The following is a 14,196-nucleotide window of genomic DNA, read 5'->3' as shown; positions in this document are numbered from 1 at the left end:
GAAAAAAAAAACCCCTGTTCATCAGTGTATTTAACAAGATAGTTCCTTAAACCATCTTGAGCCCTTTTGTGCTTTACCTATAGGTAAGTTTGGGAAAACAGATAAACAGTCTTGTTGAATACAATCCAAAAATCACTTCTAAAGTTTTTTTTGGAAACAAGAAGTACTTTGGAAGCTACTGAGCAATTAAATGTTTAGCCACAGAGTTTTGGATTTGCAAAAGAAGCTGTCTGGCTGGAATGAACACAGTGTCATCCGTGGCTGGGGTGAAACCTGAAGTCACTGATCATGCAGTGTTGTTTCTTGGTCAGCTGTGACAAAATTAATCCAATCTGAATGCTGAATCTAGATCTATAAATATATTTATTATAATATAACAAGAACTTAACAGTAAACATAAACTATATACAATACCATTACAGATAACCCTGTTTTTATTCACAGAAATAGCCAGTTTTGTTCCAGTGTGAGAAATGAAGAAATAAGCTAAACTGGAAATGTTGAATGTGTTTAGGTCTTGTTGACAGGTAGCACCTCCTTTGGAGGTAGACACACACCAACACTAAAATAAGTCCTGCCCCAGGCAGTTAGAAACTTGTGCTCCAATCTTTAGGTTCACACTTGCACCCTGTTTGACATAAATACTTTAAATGACATACTAGTATATTATTTTGTTGTGCTTTTTATTTTCTTTTAAAGAATAAATAAAACAAATGCATAACAAAGGCTGGAACCTCACTGTCAAAATGAGAGACTTGAGTCACCCTAGAGCTTGACTCTGCTGACTTGAGCACTTTTTCTTTAAATACTGCAAGATACAAATTTTTTTTTTTAATTTTATAAATGATTATTAATAAAATAAGATGATTAGCTAACCATCTGCATTGATTACCCCAAAGCTGTAGGCAGACCTCCCTCTGTATAAAAAGGCCAGCATATTTGGTATGAAATGTGGCTAGATATTGACTTTAAGAGCTCACACACACCCTATTTAGGACCCTCCTTGAATTATTGGCATGGCATTTGGGATTTCAGTCTGCAAAGGCAAGTATGGCAACTTTTTTCCTTCTACTTTGAAAGAAATCTAACAATCCTTAGCTTGGGGTTACCTCCTATTTGTGAATTTTAAGATACTTTCCCCTGCCCCCTCTGTGTTACCCAGTTTCCCATTTGATCCCTTAATGTATAAATTTATAAAGAATTTCCACATCACAATGCTCTCTGGATAGACAATATTTTAATATATATAAAAATATAACCCCTGTGCTGTGCATATACTTACAACTCTACATAGTAATCACTTTAAGTCTCTTATACTGGACTTAAGTCTATGCATTTTTTTTTCTACCATGGGATTTAAACTCATGTGTTTAAAATCTGTAAATAAGAGAAGCATGAGGTTTCCACACCTATGGGGAAACTTGTAAAAATAAAATAACAAAAACTTCTCAGACTTTACATTAACGATAGTGGTGTAAATCCCAACAGAAGGATTTTGGTTGAGAGTCAGAACTGAGTGCATAGCCACACCAGGAGCCATCTTCTCCATTTGATGAACACGTGGAAATCCCACCCTCTGCTGTGTGTTTTAATGGGATTCCAATCAGAAGTGAAGAGTGGGATTATCAGGAGGATGCCTCTGGAATCAAAACCGATTTCATTCGGAAAGCAAACGCTGCCAAGTCCACTCATCAGCAGAACCTGGGAGGAAAGGTTTAGAAGCCCCCCCTAACTGTGGGCATGGCCAGAAGTGCCCACACAAGTATCACCACAAGCAGAAACTCACCCAGCCCAACATACTTTTTTTTTTTTTTTTTTTTTTCTTCACCATTTTACAGAGAATTTATTACCAATGGCTATTTTTCTTCTCCCCGGTCACCAGCTCACCCCTCCCTCCTGGGCTCTGTGATAGAGAATTGAAAGATTTGTTTGATCTGATGGAAGACTGACATCAACATAAGCCATCTGTCACACAAGATTTCTCTCAGTCATTGGTACTGAAAAGCACATATTTGTTAAAAACAAATGTAGGAATCAAAGTGGTAAGGACACTTTGACCTTTCAAATAGACTGATGCCTAAAGTGTAATAGTAAAACTAATTTGCATGGTTATTTTAAGAATCAAGCTTGAGCTGTAAAGTAAAATGCAGATTTTTTTTTTTTTTTTTTCCTCTCTTCCCCGGCTTAAAAAATATGTGAAATTCTATTGCACCTGGGTTGACCAAAAGCTGACGTCCAGAACAAGTGCCACTATAACATCTAGTGACACCCTTGTATTATTAAGTTACAATATCTTACATAGCACGGAGCTCTCTGCTCCTTGTTCACCAAAAGGTGAGGATGATTTTTCTACATTCAATGTAGACACTAATCAAGACTTTCGAGCAGTTATGTTCTCTGGCTGGCTTGGCTGCTTTTGTTCCTTAAGTAGTGGTGTTCTTCTTGCCTGCTTCCAACAGGTTCAAAGAGTTCTCCATCCAACTCCTGGGGCACATCACCCACTCTGAATGTATTTCTTGATGACCACGCAGCCGTGTCGGAAAACGGGGCAGGGCATGTTTGGGAGCAGTGTCCATGTGTTTGTTTTGGGGTCGTAGGCTTCCATGTTTCCCAGGGCAGGTCCTTCGCTGCTAACGATCCCACCAGTGGCATAAATTTTTCCATCCAGAACCACAGCACTGTAATTTATTTTTTTTTTTTTTTTTTTAAAGAGAAAGTTTTAGTTAGTCTTGTTATACAGCAAATTTATATTTTAGGCTTTGAACAAACCATCATCTTTTGCAACACGGGATGAACTATGAAGACACCTTTTATTCTTGTCTATATAAAGCTCTGTGGGCATTTTTCTTCCCCCACCTTTTCTCCCTCACAAATCAATCCTATTTTTTTTTTTTTTTTTGGTGTTCCTACCAGGTACCAGGTATAAATGTTGTCTCTGATTTAAACAACAGAAATTAGAAACAAGTAAGATGTTTCTCCAGCCCACATCTGAGATCTGCAGTGGGACAAAGCATTCCTGTGACACGTCAAACATGCAAAAGCAATCCAGGCATTTTGGGGTCCCTGACACCTTGGTTGGAATAAATCCTTAATTCGTTACTTCTCTTATTATCAATAAATGCTGCAAAGTGAGGGGGGGGGGGGGAACAAAGGAAAAAAAAAACCAAGGAAAAAAAAAAACCCAAACCGTGACAAAAAATGCTCTGAGAGCACTTCCATGGTGATGCTCTGGCACAGGAGGTTGAAGGTCCTGCTGCCTTGTCCTCTTTGTGCACCCAGGGAAATGCCCAAGGGGTGGCATCAAGTGGAAACCCAACCTGGGGCATGTGAATCTAAAGGGTGGGGATGTCCAGCTAAGGGCCTGGCAGGGGAGCTACACGTTGGCATCTAAAGAAGAAAAAAGAACCTTACTTCTTTTTTAATAGGAAAGTTTTTGACTTCAGGTATCTCCTGCAAATTGAGGATGAGGCTGGGGTAATCTCATGGTCCATAGGCTCTTGGTAGGAGGGAGCTGCATAGGTGGGGAAGGTATTTGAAAGGAAAATTGCTCTTTGGCCTCATCTCTTCCTCATTCCACTTCAGCCCTACAGCAACCATGCACAGGCATGACACTCACTTTGGGGTAATGATGTCAGAGATGAGGGACTGGGCTCTGTGTGTGTATTTGGAAGTGGGAAAAGCCTGTGCAGGGCTGCAATGTTCAATCTGCTGCCACTGCCCAGGGGAAACCCAGTGAGGGGGTGACTCTGATTTTCAGCTGCTGGGAAGCCTGAGTTCTCAACCTCGTTCAGAGATGTTAAATTGGATGGGGTTGGCGTTGGCTTTTCTGGTGGTTGGATCCCTTCCAAGAGCAGTCAGTGGATGGTTGTGTAAGGAAGGAAAACAGGGAGTTGAAGAGTGTGCACACACCAGAGGACAGCAGGGATAAATAGAGAGAGGGGGGAAGATAAATTAATTGTAGGCAATGAGGTGGCCGGTATCTAAGAAAGTGGGGAAGGGCAGTGATGCTGTAGGCTTGGTAAAAGCAAATTGATTTCTTCTGGCTAATTTTGGAGCAGTGGGAAGAAGGATAAAAAGTGAGAAAGGCAAAAGACAGAGCCCTGGAAGACCCAGGATCAACTGAGACTTAACTGGAACTGATGAAGCCACATGTTTCTGAAGAACATAAAACTCTGATGTCCTTGTGGAGAAGGAGAGCCTCAAGTTAAAAATAAACCCACAGTGACAACAGTGAGGACTCAAATAAGCCCAGTCCCTGGGTACTGCCAGGAAATAGGAAATAATGAGAATCTTGTCAAAATAACTGGTAATCTGAAAGGAGGAGGAAGCAGAGAGAAAGACTTGAAACACTTTATTAGAGCCCATCCACAAATCAGCAGGGCTGGATGATGCATAGCCCAGGGTCCTAAGGGAGTTTGCTAATGAACTTACTGAACCACTGGTAATTATTTCTGAAACGTCAGGGAGAAATAGGGAAGAATGAGGACTTGAGTAAAGCAAGTGTCATTCTGTGACAGTGAGCCCACCTCTGAAGGGGACAGAGGTGGTGGCAGAGAGGCACTGCCTGGCAGGGACGGCTGCCAGGGCTGAGGTCCCTATGGCCAAGGGGGAGTAGAGGTGGCAGGACAAGAGCACCCAATAAATCAGACAAATGTGCAAATTAAACCATACTTTAGGAATTCAATTATTTGCTGGGCGTTGGGAAGCCCATCTCCCACATCTCTGTACTGGACAAGACATGCTGGGATTTGCAGTTTGCAATATCCAACATGAGGAGTAGGGAGAATGGTCCCACCCCATGCTGAAACAGTTCCTATGTGGTGGAGGGGCTGCTGAAACCATCAGGATGAGAGATTAGAAATGAAACCATGGGACAGTGGTTACTGTTTGTGTTTTACTTTGTTCTCTTAGCAGTGAAGCTGAAGGAGATGGAAGTTTATTTGAGTTGGGGTAGGGTTTGGGATGTGCCAGGGGGACGTGAGTTCAGTGTTAGAGATGGACTGTGCCACAGAACAGCTTTGGTGCCTTGGTTCTCTAATGAGAACTGTTCAGTCATTAAAAAACAATAAATCACATAACAATAAATCACATAACAATAAATCTCATAACATTGGCTTGATCCAAAAAACCCAAATGGTTTAATTTAGCAACTTCGTTGGGTGAAGTGCAAAAAACCAAAAGAAACTCCCCCCAAAGAAGAAGAGATCCCCAGGAGAGATCTGGCTGCAAAATTACCAAAAATGGGAAATTATAAGAGATGTCAGTGTGGTGCATGGAGCTCCATCAGAGCTGGTGATCAAAGTTCTCAGCTGAGTTTTAATTCACTGATGTAGACACCCTGGTGTAGATGACAGCACCTCACACCAGCAGCTTAGAGCCTGTTATCTACTGTGTGACACTTACTGCTCATTACCCAAGGAGACTGCTCTGGGAAGAGCATTTTATCTTAGGGGAAGAATGGGATTCACAAAGGGGGGGATCCTGTGTCCTTTCCATCTAAGCTGCAAGTGACCTTGGGAACAGAAGCCAAGCAGCCACCAGCCCTTCCTGGCTGGCTGTGACCTCTGGCCACAAGTGCCCACTGTCCCCTTGGGCACCTCGTGTCAGGGCTCTAAACTGAGACATGGGTGCTTCACAAATTCCTCTCCAGTGTCTTAGCTGCCCACATTTCTTGTAAAGCCTCCTCTGTGGCAGAATTAGTGGCAGCCACTCTAAGCCAGAGCTGCTGCCACTGTCAAGCAGCTGAGGAGCCAAGGGTTGGGGTCCAGGTTCCCCCTCAGCCCACGCTCTGGATGAGGGGTTACAGCTGGAGGGCAAATTTTGCTTCAGTTCTTCAGCACCTGGGCTACAGCACAGGAAGAAATTCCTGCCTGGTGGCTGGGAGAAGCAGCCTCAGTACTGGAGCCTCCCATCATGGTGCTAATGCCTTTGGGGAGGAAATGGATGCTGAATTCCAACCTCTGAAAGACAGTGTGGAGTTTAAATGGTGATGAGAGTACCTTCTGCCCCCCCTGTGTGCAATTCCCATCAATGAGATAAGGCACAGCCCTGCACTCAGGAGTCACAGCTGAGGTTAAGGCAGTGAGCTCCTGCTAAACACAACCAGGCAGTGCTAAGTGGGCACTGAGATGAGCAGGGGACTTTGGAGCCATTCAGGCATCTCCAGGCTAACGTGGCAGGTAGGTACTTAAGATAAATTAGGAATTTAGTCCTAGACTGCTGCTACTTTGCACTTTGAGGACAATCACTGCTAATTTCTGGGACCTTAGGGAATAGGAAACTCAAGTGGGCTCTAAAACCTTGAGGAAAGTGAGTAGAAAGGAGTATGCTCATTGCTCTTTCTTCATTACTGTGACAGTATTTCTTGTCTCCCCCTCCCTTCCATCCCATCAGCTGTAAAAACATCGTTACCAAGGCTGACGTACAAAGAAAGAAATAATTACAATAATTAGGATGCGAGTTTATTGCTCGGTGCCATTAATCCAGAGAGATAAAATGATTACAGGCTGTCAGGTCCCGGGAAGGGAGGGAGGAAGGAAGCTCTGTGCTGCAGATCCTGGCTGCAGGGACACAAACCCCTGTAGCAGCATTGGGAGCAGTCAGACCCCATCTCCCCAGCAGCACACCCAGGGTGAAGGCAATGGGTGTCAAAGTGGAGGTCACTTCATCCACTCCTTCCAGGAGAAGTAATTTCAGCACTTTGCTAATTATTACCTGGCAGGTTAACGACCCTGGTTCCTACCTCCTGGGTAAGTACTGTGAGTCACCAGAGAGGCTTCACCCAAAGCCCTGCAGGTGACACCCCTGAGGTGCCAGGGTCCCCATCACTGCCCAAACCATCAGCAGGGGCAGAGGATCACACTGTGACTGTCCCCCCAGTACTGCCACTGCTGCTCCAGGCCATCTGCTGACCTCCAGGAAGCTGTGAATCATATTCCTAGGAAAATCCCAACAAACAAGGGTGAGGTGTATCAAGGACTGGTGGGGGGCCTGGTTATCCATGGTGGGAGTGCTGGTATAATCTGCACACCTTTTAAATCCCTGCCTATCCACCTTACAGTCCTTCCCAAGCCTCAGCAAACAGATGGCAGAGAAGATCCCACTCTGGACATTAAAGGACTTGATGGACAAAGGCAGTCACTGAATTATAGAATCACAGAACAGCCCAGCCTGAAAGGACCTCAAAAGATCGTCTGGTCCAATCTTTCATAAGAAAAAGACACTATTAATAATTATCTGGCACCCTGTCTAATCACATCTTGAAAACGATGGGGACTCCACCACATCCCTGGGGAGCCTATTCCAATGGATGATCTCACTGTAGAAAAAAAAAAAAAATCTTATTTTGAGATGAAGCCTCTCCTGGTGCAACTTGTGTTGCCTCTTTTCTTTTCCATGTGGCTCCTTGTGAAGATAGAGCCTCCATTCTCCTTGTAGGTGCCCTTTAAGTGCTGGAATACTACAGGCTGGACCCTCCACCTTTCATTCAAAAGTCTTTTAGAGTCAAAGCCTCCTGATGGGCAGTAATTAAGAAGCAATGCAAAGCAGAGGATGACACTGCCTCTTTTCTCTGGTGTTTTAGAGCCAAGTGCCTGGAAGATCCTGCCACAGTCCTGATGGATAGATGTAGCACCAAGTGGTGAGACTCCCAGCAAAATTTCTTAATTTTAATTACTATTATTTTAAAATTTCCTGCTTAGTCCTAAAGATCACATCAGCTATAATAGGAAATGATAAAAAAGAAAAAAATTAAACAAAATCATGTATTGTAATGTCTAGGGTTGTAAAAGAGATTTGAAACTGTAGAATTGTTTGGATGTTGTTTGGATTCCCTGAACCTTTCTATCTTCCAAGTCCACAAACAAAGCTCCTCTCCCTGCCTCAGTCCTGCCTATGCATGCACATGTGCTCACTAATTTATTTGGCACAGTTCCATAAAGCTTATTAAATATTGTCTGTTAGATGGACACAGAATCTGCTTGCAAGAAGAAAAAAAAAAATCCCTGCATTTATTAGTGGATGGATTTTCTTCCTGCCCTAAGATTTCAGGAGGGCTTTGCTGGAGGTAAAACTGACTGAGGCTCATGCAGTAAGTGCTGGGATAAGTGAAGCCTGAGGGGTACCATCTCCTCTGGGAAGCAGCTCCATGCAGGACAAGGCAGAGCTGCAAGTGCCCTGGAAGGCTGAGCTTAAATTGGGAACCTTTCCCTGCACCCTGCATGGTGGCTTGCAACACCCACGTGAAAGGCATCACTGGGGGGTGCTGCCAAAGCAATATCCTGAGTTTGGTAGGGGTGCTGACAACCTCTGTGGTTATTTGCAGTCAGGTTGGCAGCCAGGTTGTTATGTTTGAGAGAGCTTGAGCTCGGGTGGCCGTGTTTGTGCTGCCAGAGGTGTCATCTCTACAATGAGATAGATAAATGAGGGTCTAGATTAGTCATGGTCAATTAGGAGGATATCATGCCACTTCTTGGAGCAGGATTATTAGTGTGGGTGTTTTGGCCAAGCTCCAGGTATATTGTCCTCTATTCCATGAGCACTATTCCTTGCTAATGATCCAAAGCCATCATGTGGCATCGTTACTTGTTGCTGAAAACCAGCAATGTTTTATTCCAAAGTCCATCACACATCAGTAATGGCCCAAGTGCTCTGGCTTTATCAGTTATGCTTTCTTGCACACTGAAATCCTTTGTCACAAACTGCTACAGAAATTATTGCTATTAGTCTGGTACTGCAGTTCTTATCTGCTGCCATGGATCACGGTCCCAGACATGCAACTCCTTCCAGATATCCTGGAAGATTTTGGTTTTCCCTTCTGGACCACAAACACTTCCAGCTGCAAACGCTGCTTGCTGAGCAGCTCAGCCTTTAGGTCTGTGGGCTTGACAAGTGTGTGGCCATTAAGGAATTGTGCTCTGTAATAGCTTCACCTGGGAATATCTGTCCAAACGAGCTGTGCTCTCACCCCTTCCAGTGCTTGGAGTTACCATGAACTTTGAAATCAGGAAAGAAATCAGCTGGGGGAGGCTGTGGCTGGTGCCATTCATTAGCAATGCCTGGTAGTAAAGCACAGGAGTCACCATGCTTGGCTGTCCAAGAACAAGGGCTTATTTAAAGAGAAGCAGAGGGGGAGGAAAAAAAAAATCTACAAACCAACCCCAGTTTTGTGCTGTTCAGCCCGAGACGAAGTTTTATTAAAGATTTCCATTCGGCAGAACCATCTAATAAATCTTACTGGTTAAGAGTCAGAGGAGGAGAAAGAAAATGCTTTTCTGGTGTCTGTTGGGAATTGCTGGTACTAAATTAGCTGCTATGGAATTATTGCTGGCACCATCACACTGCTGCTGTTGCCCCGTGGAGGCTCTCTGTAGCACACGCCTGTTTGCACGCTGCCTGCATCCTAAGCAAGCAGAATATGGAATTTTTAATCATGCACAGAAACACATTCTGTGTTCTTCTTGCTTGTGGAAAAATAAGCTCTTGAAGGGCATTGCGGGAAGGGGGAGAACCTGCCTGCAAAGGGAGGACTCTCCAGAGCTGGAGGGGATGTCTTTTCAAGGCTTTCTTGGGGGGAGGTGTCCAGCTGGGCAGAGCAAGGTGTGTGTGGTCACTATAGTTCCCTGTCCCTGTCAACTGTTGTCTTCTGCCACTGCCTCCAAAAACCCCACAGATGCACAGGGGTTGCCAAACTGAGGTGGGGTCCATGTGGCAAACAGGACACACATGTTTGGGAAATGTCAGATATTTCCTTCACCCTCACATGTCATGTGGAGTATTTTAAAGACCTGCGTGTGAACTCGCAGTGAATTTCAAAATGCTTCAGGCCTGTTATAGCTCTTTGCCAATTTGGCACCATCCCTCAAAGGGTTAAATCTAGGTCAACACAAATTTCTTATTGACTTCTGTCAGGTGAGGCTTAATCTGAAAATGATGCTCCATTTGCTTTTCTGTTGATTGCGAGCTAGAGACCTGAACCATTTATGTTTCATTTTTCATTAAAAGTCATTTAATTTGATATTAAAACCATTTGAATGAATCTTTAATTTTTCATGTGTAGGGAAGGTGTCACACACATTTCTCTTCCCTGGGCTTCAAGCCATCACGCTCCCCAGTCACTGACATGCAGAAAGAGTGCAGACAAAAATAAAAGTCATGCAGTCAAGATTTTTCCCAGCAAATTTGGTATCGAGTGATTCCTGGTGAGAAGAGATCAATAGCATACAGTTAATTTTAAAGTTGTTTATGCTGCTGCTTTTAAACCATGTTTTTTGTGATCCATGCTAATGAGTGGAATGAGGAATTTATAGATTCACAGACTAAGGTCAGAAGGGATCTCTGTGCTTGGTTAATCTGAGCTCGTGTATACGCAGGCCATGGACTTTTCCCCAGGCAGCATCTCTCTTGGAAACATATCTAATCTCCTCTTAAAAACATCGAGCACTAGTGAGTTCACCCCCTCCCTTGCTGTTTCTCTGTTTAATTATCCCTGCTGTAGGGAAAGTGCCTCACTTCAAGGCTGAGATGTGTAACTTGACTTTCTATCCCTCATAACCTGCGACGCCTTTGTTTGTGAGACCGAAAGCTTTCCCACTTGCTCCCAGGGATCAAGTCACCTCTCAGCCTTTCTCTGATAAACTTAAATCTCATGTCAAAGATTTGATTTGCAACCTGGGGTCATTTTTGCTGCTTCTCTTTGAACTTCTGCTGGTATTTCCACATGCTGACGTGTGGCACCAAGACCTGCGCTCATCTCCCCTATGCTGCATGCAGCAGCTCTCTCTTCCCAGCTTCAGCTGGTTCTCATTTTGGTGTTAGAGCTCATATTGTATATCCAACATTGCACTGACCTTTTAACCACTATGTTGTGATGGCAGCCATGTTGTTTAGCTCTGAGTGGCCTCTTTTATGTCGATCTCTAAGCTCCTGACTACCTACGGGGAGCAGGGCTTCTATGCACAGCCCCCAATCACGCTTCCTCCGTGTATCGCTTTGCATTTAATATACCACTGCTAGCTGGAGACCATTTGAGACATGGAGGTAACTGGCTAAAACAGCTCTTTCTGCAACATTTTTTACCCAGCAAGTCTTGCACCACCTGCACATGATTTTCTGTTGCCTGGATTGTTGGTAGATACATTAAATAACGTTGAAGAAGAATCAATGTTTGCTACCAGTGGCCTTGCTCAATGGTATCTTCTCACTGACAGCTACATTTCAAGATCTGTCAGTAAGGCAGATTTAATCTCTCTAATGTATGCCTGGTTAATTCCATATAATACTAGCCAAATACCTTGGAGACTGCACTATATTACAGAATCACAGCTGTCTTTAGCAGCCAGGTGTGTTTTATTGAAAGCCAAAACAAGAAAGACAACTTCCTCTCCCCAAAAAACCAAAAGACAACAGGTTGGTGTAACAAGACCCATTTAACAGGGAAGTACCTTGATTGCTGTTCATTATATTATAAGTTTCTAGTTATTTGTTGATGAAATCCCAAATTAATCACCCTGGTATTTTGCAGAGGACCAACACGAGGCTAAGTGAGACTACTTAGCCTCATGTTGGTGCTTTACAAAATTAATTGCTGTACTCAAATTCTCTCTTTCACCTTTTCAAAACATAGAAACACTTTGGCAGTTCCCTAATCCATTCTGAACTGTAAGAGTTATTAAAAATCAGCATTACTGCTTCAAAACAGCTTCTCAGTGGAGTCTCTAAAGACACCTCAGCCCCAGTCAGCTGGGCTGCCTGATCTGGGTACCAAATTTCTGACCTTTTTCATTCACATATTTCCTTGCTGCCAATGGTGATCACTTCTGGTCCCCTCACAGCAGAATATGGAATCAAACCCTCTTGCTCTCTTCCAAATACAGATGAAAAACACCCATCCAATTGGTCTGTGCTGAAGTTTGCTACCTCATATGCCTTTTACAACTGATTGCAATTACAAATTTGATCCTGAAAGGTTTAGAGAGCCCTTCTTTTTCCTCCTATTTGCTCTTAGTATTTTACTGCTTCCCTTGGCCTTCTGCAGCAGCAGCCAGTTTTTATCCTATACATTTGTTACTGCTAACCTCCTATCTTCCCTGTTTCCAAACCTACAGATTTACTTAGTTCTTATCACACCTTTATCTGTTCTTTTGGCTGAAGTATTTTTCCTAGTCTGTTTCCCAGACCATCTACGGAATTTTGAAATGGTGCCTTTTTTGGCACCCAGTTGGGATGTACCAAACTATTCCCTTTTTTTTTTTTTTTTTTTTTTTTTTTTTTTATGACTGTAAACGTAGATTTACAGCTCACGGTTGCTTTCAGCTTTGCAAAAAAAATAATTTCAAAGTTACTTTCTACTGACAGTCACTAGACTCTACTTAAGCAAATCTTTGACACAAGGTGTCCCACTGGAAGGATGCAGAGCAAAGCATCCCTACACATGAGAAACCTTAGGAAGTTTTCAGGTGGGATGCTCAGCCAACAACCTTTACTTGAAATCACCATAACTATGCAATTTCTCTTGTATCCAGATACTTATTTAACAGGTTTTTGTTATGTCTTACAAAACAGAGAAGTTCAAAGAGCAGTTCATTCCTCCCTGTAGAAAAATATAGGAGGGTATCAAATGTTCAAGTCCCTCACATTTCATCTCAGGTACTTCGAGGAGATTGCACTATATTATAGCATCATAGTTGTCTTTAGCAGCCAGGTGTGTTTTATTGAAAGCTAAAACAAGAAAGACAACTTCGCCCCCCAAAAACCAAAAGACAACAGGCTGGTGCAACATGACCCATTTTCCAGGAAAGTACATTCCAGTACTTCCAGTACTCTCCAGTACCTGAAGGGGGCCTACGAAAAAGGTGGGGAGGGACTTTTCACAAGGGCACGGAGTGAAAGAACAAGGGGGAATTGCTTAGAACTGGAAGAAGGTAGGTTTAGGTTAGACATTATGAAGAAATTCTTCACTGTGAGGGTGGTGAGACACTGGCCCAGGTAGCCCAGAGATGCTCTGGCTGCCTCCTCTGTGGTAATGTTGGACAGGGCTTGGAGCACCTGGTCCAGTGGGAGGTATCCCAGCCTGTGCAGGAGGGTTGGAATGAGAGGATCTTTAGGGTCTCTTCCAACCCAAACCAGTTTGTGATTCTATGCTTCTCTGACTTTACTGACTGGGGCTCTAATCCTGAGCTTCATCCTACCCTTTATTTCTGCTTTTCAGCACAAAAATATCATTAGCAGCTGTCTGAGTGCTGCAGGCTCTTTCTCATCCTTCTTTGCCTCCTGTTAGAGCAGAGGGAGAAGGAAGACTTGACCTTAAGGCAGGACACAGGGCTCCAGCTGCCGGGATGCAGCCGCCTGCTCCGCTCTTTTCTTTGCAACCAAAGGCGCTTGAGCTGCCAAGAGAGGGCGCTCGGGAAATTAACAAAAGAGAGAGAAAAACGGCTGAAAAGCAGGAAAAAAAACCCCAACAAACCAGCCAAAAGAGAAAAGCTGAGCGTGCTTTCTTAAAAAGGAAATTTCTCATCTGCACCAAAGTAAAGGTTAAATGCAGCAAGTTAAAACGCAGAGGTGATTTTCAACCATAGGATGGGGACAGTCCTGGGGCAAGGAGCAGAGCTGCTGGCTGAACTATTTTGGGGATGAGGCTCCAGCTGCTGCCCCATGGCTGCTATTCCTCCCACCCCTGCCTGGCACAACCCTTCTATCCTGGTTTTGCTTGGTGCCTCAGGAGGCTGCTGCATCCAACCTCAGTGACAAAGCCTCACCCCATGCCCTCCGCGTGTCTTTTCCCCACGACACCCACAGCTCAGCCACCTCCCCACATGGGGATCTGCTCTGCCAGGGGCTGGTGCCATCCAAAGGCTGAAACAAGCCTGTCTTTCTCTAAGAGCCATGTAATACTTTTTGCAAGGCCTTTAAGTTCTGCCAGTACCTGCGATGGGTGCCAAGTTTTATTTTTGTCAGCCAATTTGGGAAGTTTGTTAAATGTGTGACCGGGTGCAGGGAAGCAAGCCCAGAAAGCAATCAAAAGCATGTAATAAATAATAATTAATATCAGCGTGTGGTGCTTATTCAGTACTTTTCTTTCTCTCAAGGATCTTTTAGCTAGTTAGCAAAAAACATGTTCCACATTATGGTGGTCACTCCTACAGCAGGGTATGTATCATCCCCCAGTTACAACTGGCAAACAGAAAAACAATGTTCCTG

At 43.8% G+C, this 14,196-nt stretch overlaps 1 protein-coding gene across 2 annotated transcripts in view; it reads right to left on the bottom strand.

Moving 5' to 3' along the window:
- Positions 1-344: 344 nt before the first annotated feature.
- KLHL29 (kelch like family member 29) overlaps positions 345-14,196 on the bottom strand; it is a 392,776-nt gene continuing 378,924 nt past the window's right edge. For both annotated transcript variants that reach the window (XM_071742039.1, XM_071742041.1), the window contains one exon: positions 345-2,678. In XM_071742039.1, the coding sequence (XP_071598140.1) occupies positions 2,495-2,678 (184 nt within the window). In that variant the 3' untranslated portion in view covers positions 345-2,494. The remainder of the gene's footprint in view (positions 2,679-14,196) is intronic.

This window comes from Heliangelus exortis, chromosome 3, assembly GCF_036169615.1.
Source record: "Heliangelus exortis chromosome 3, bHelExo1.hap1, whole genome shotgun sequence".
Taxonomy (NCBI): domain Eukaryota; kingdom Metazoa; phylum Chordata; class Aves; order Apodiformes; family Trochilidae; genus Heliangelus; species Heliangelus exortis.
The sequence above is the reverse complement of the archived record's forward strand: the minus strand, read 5'-3'. Positions and strand labels throughout refer to the sequence as shown.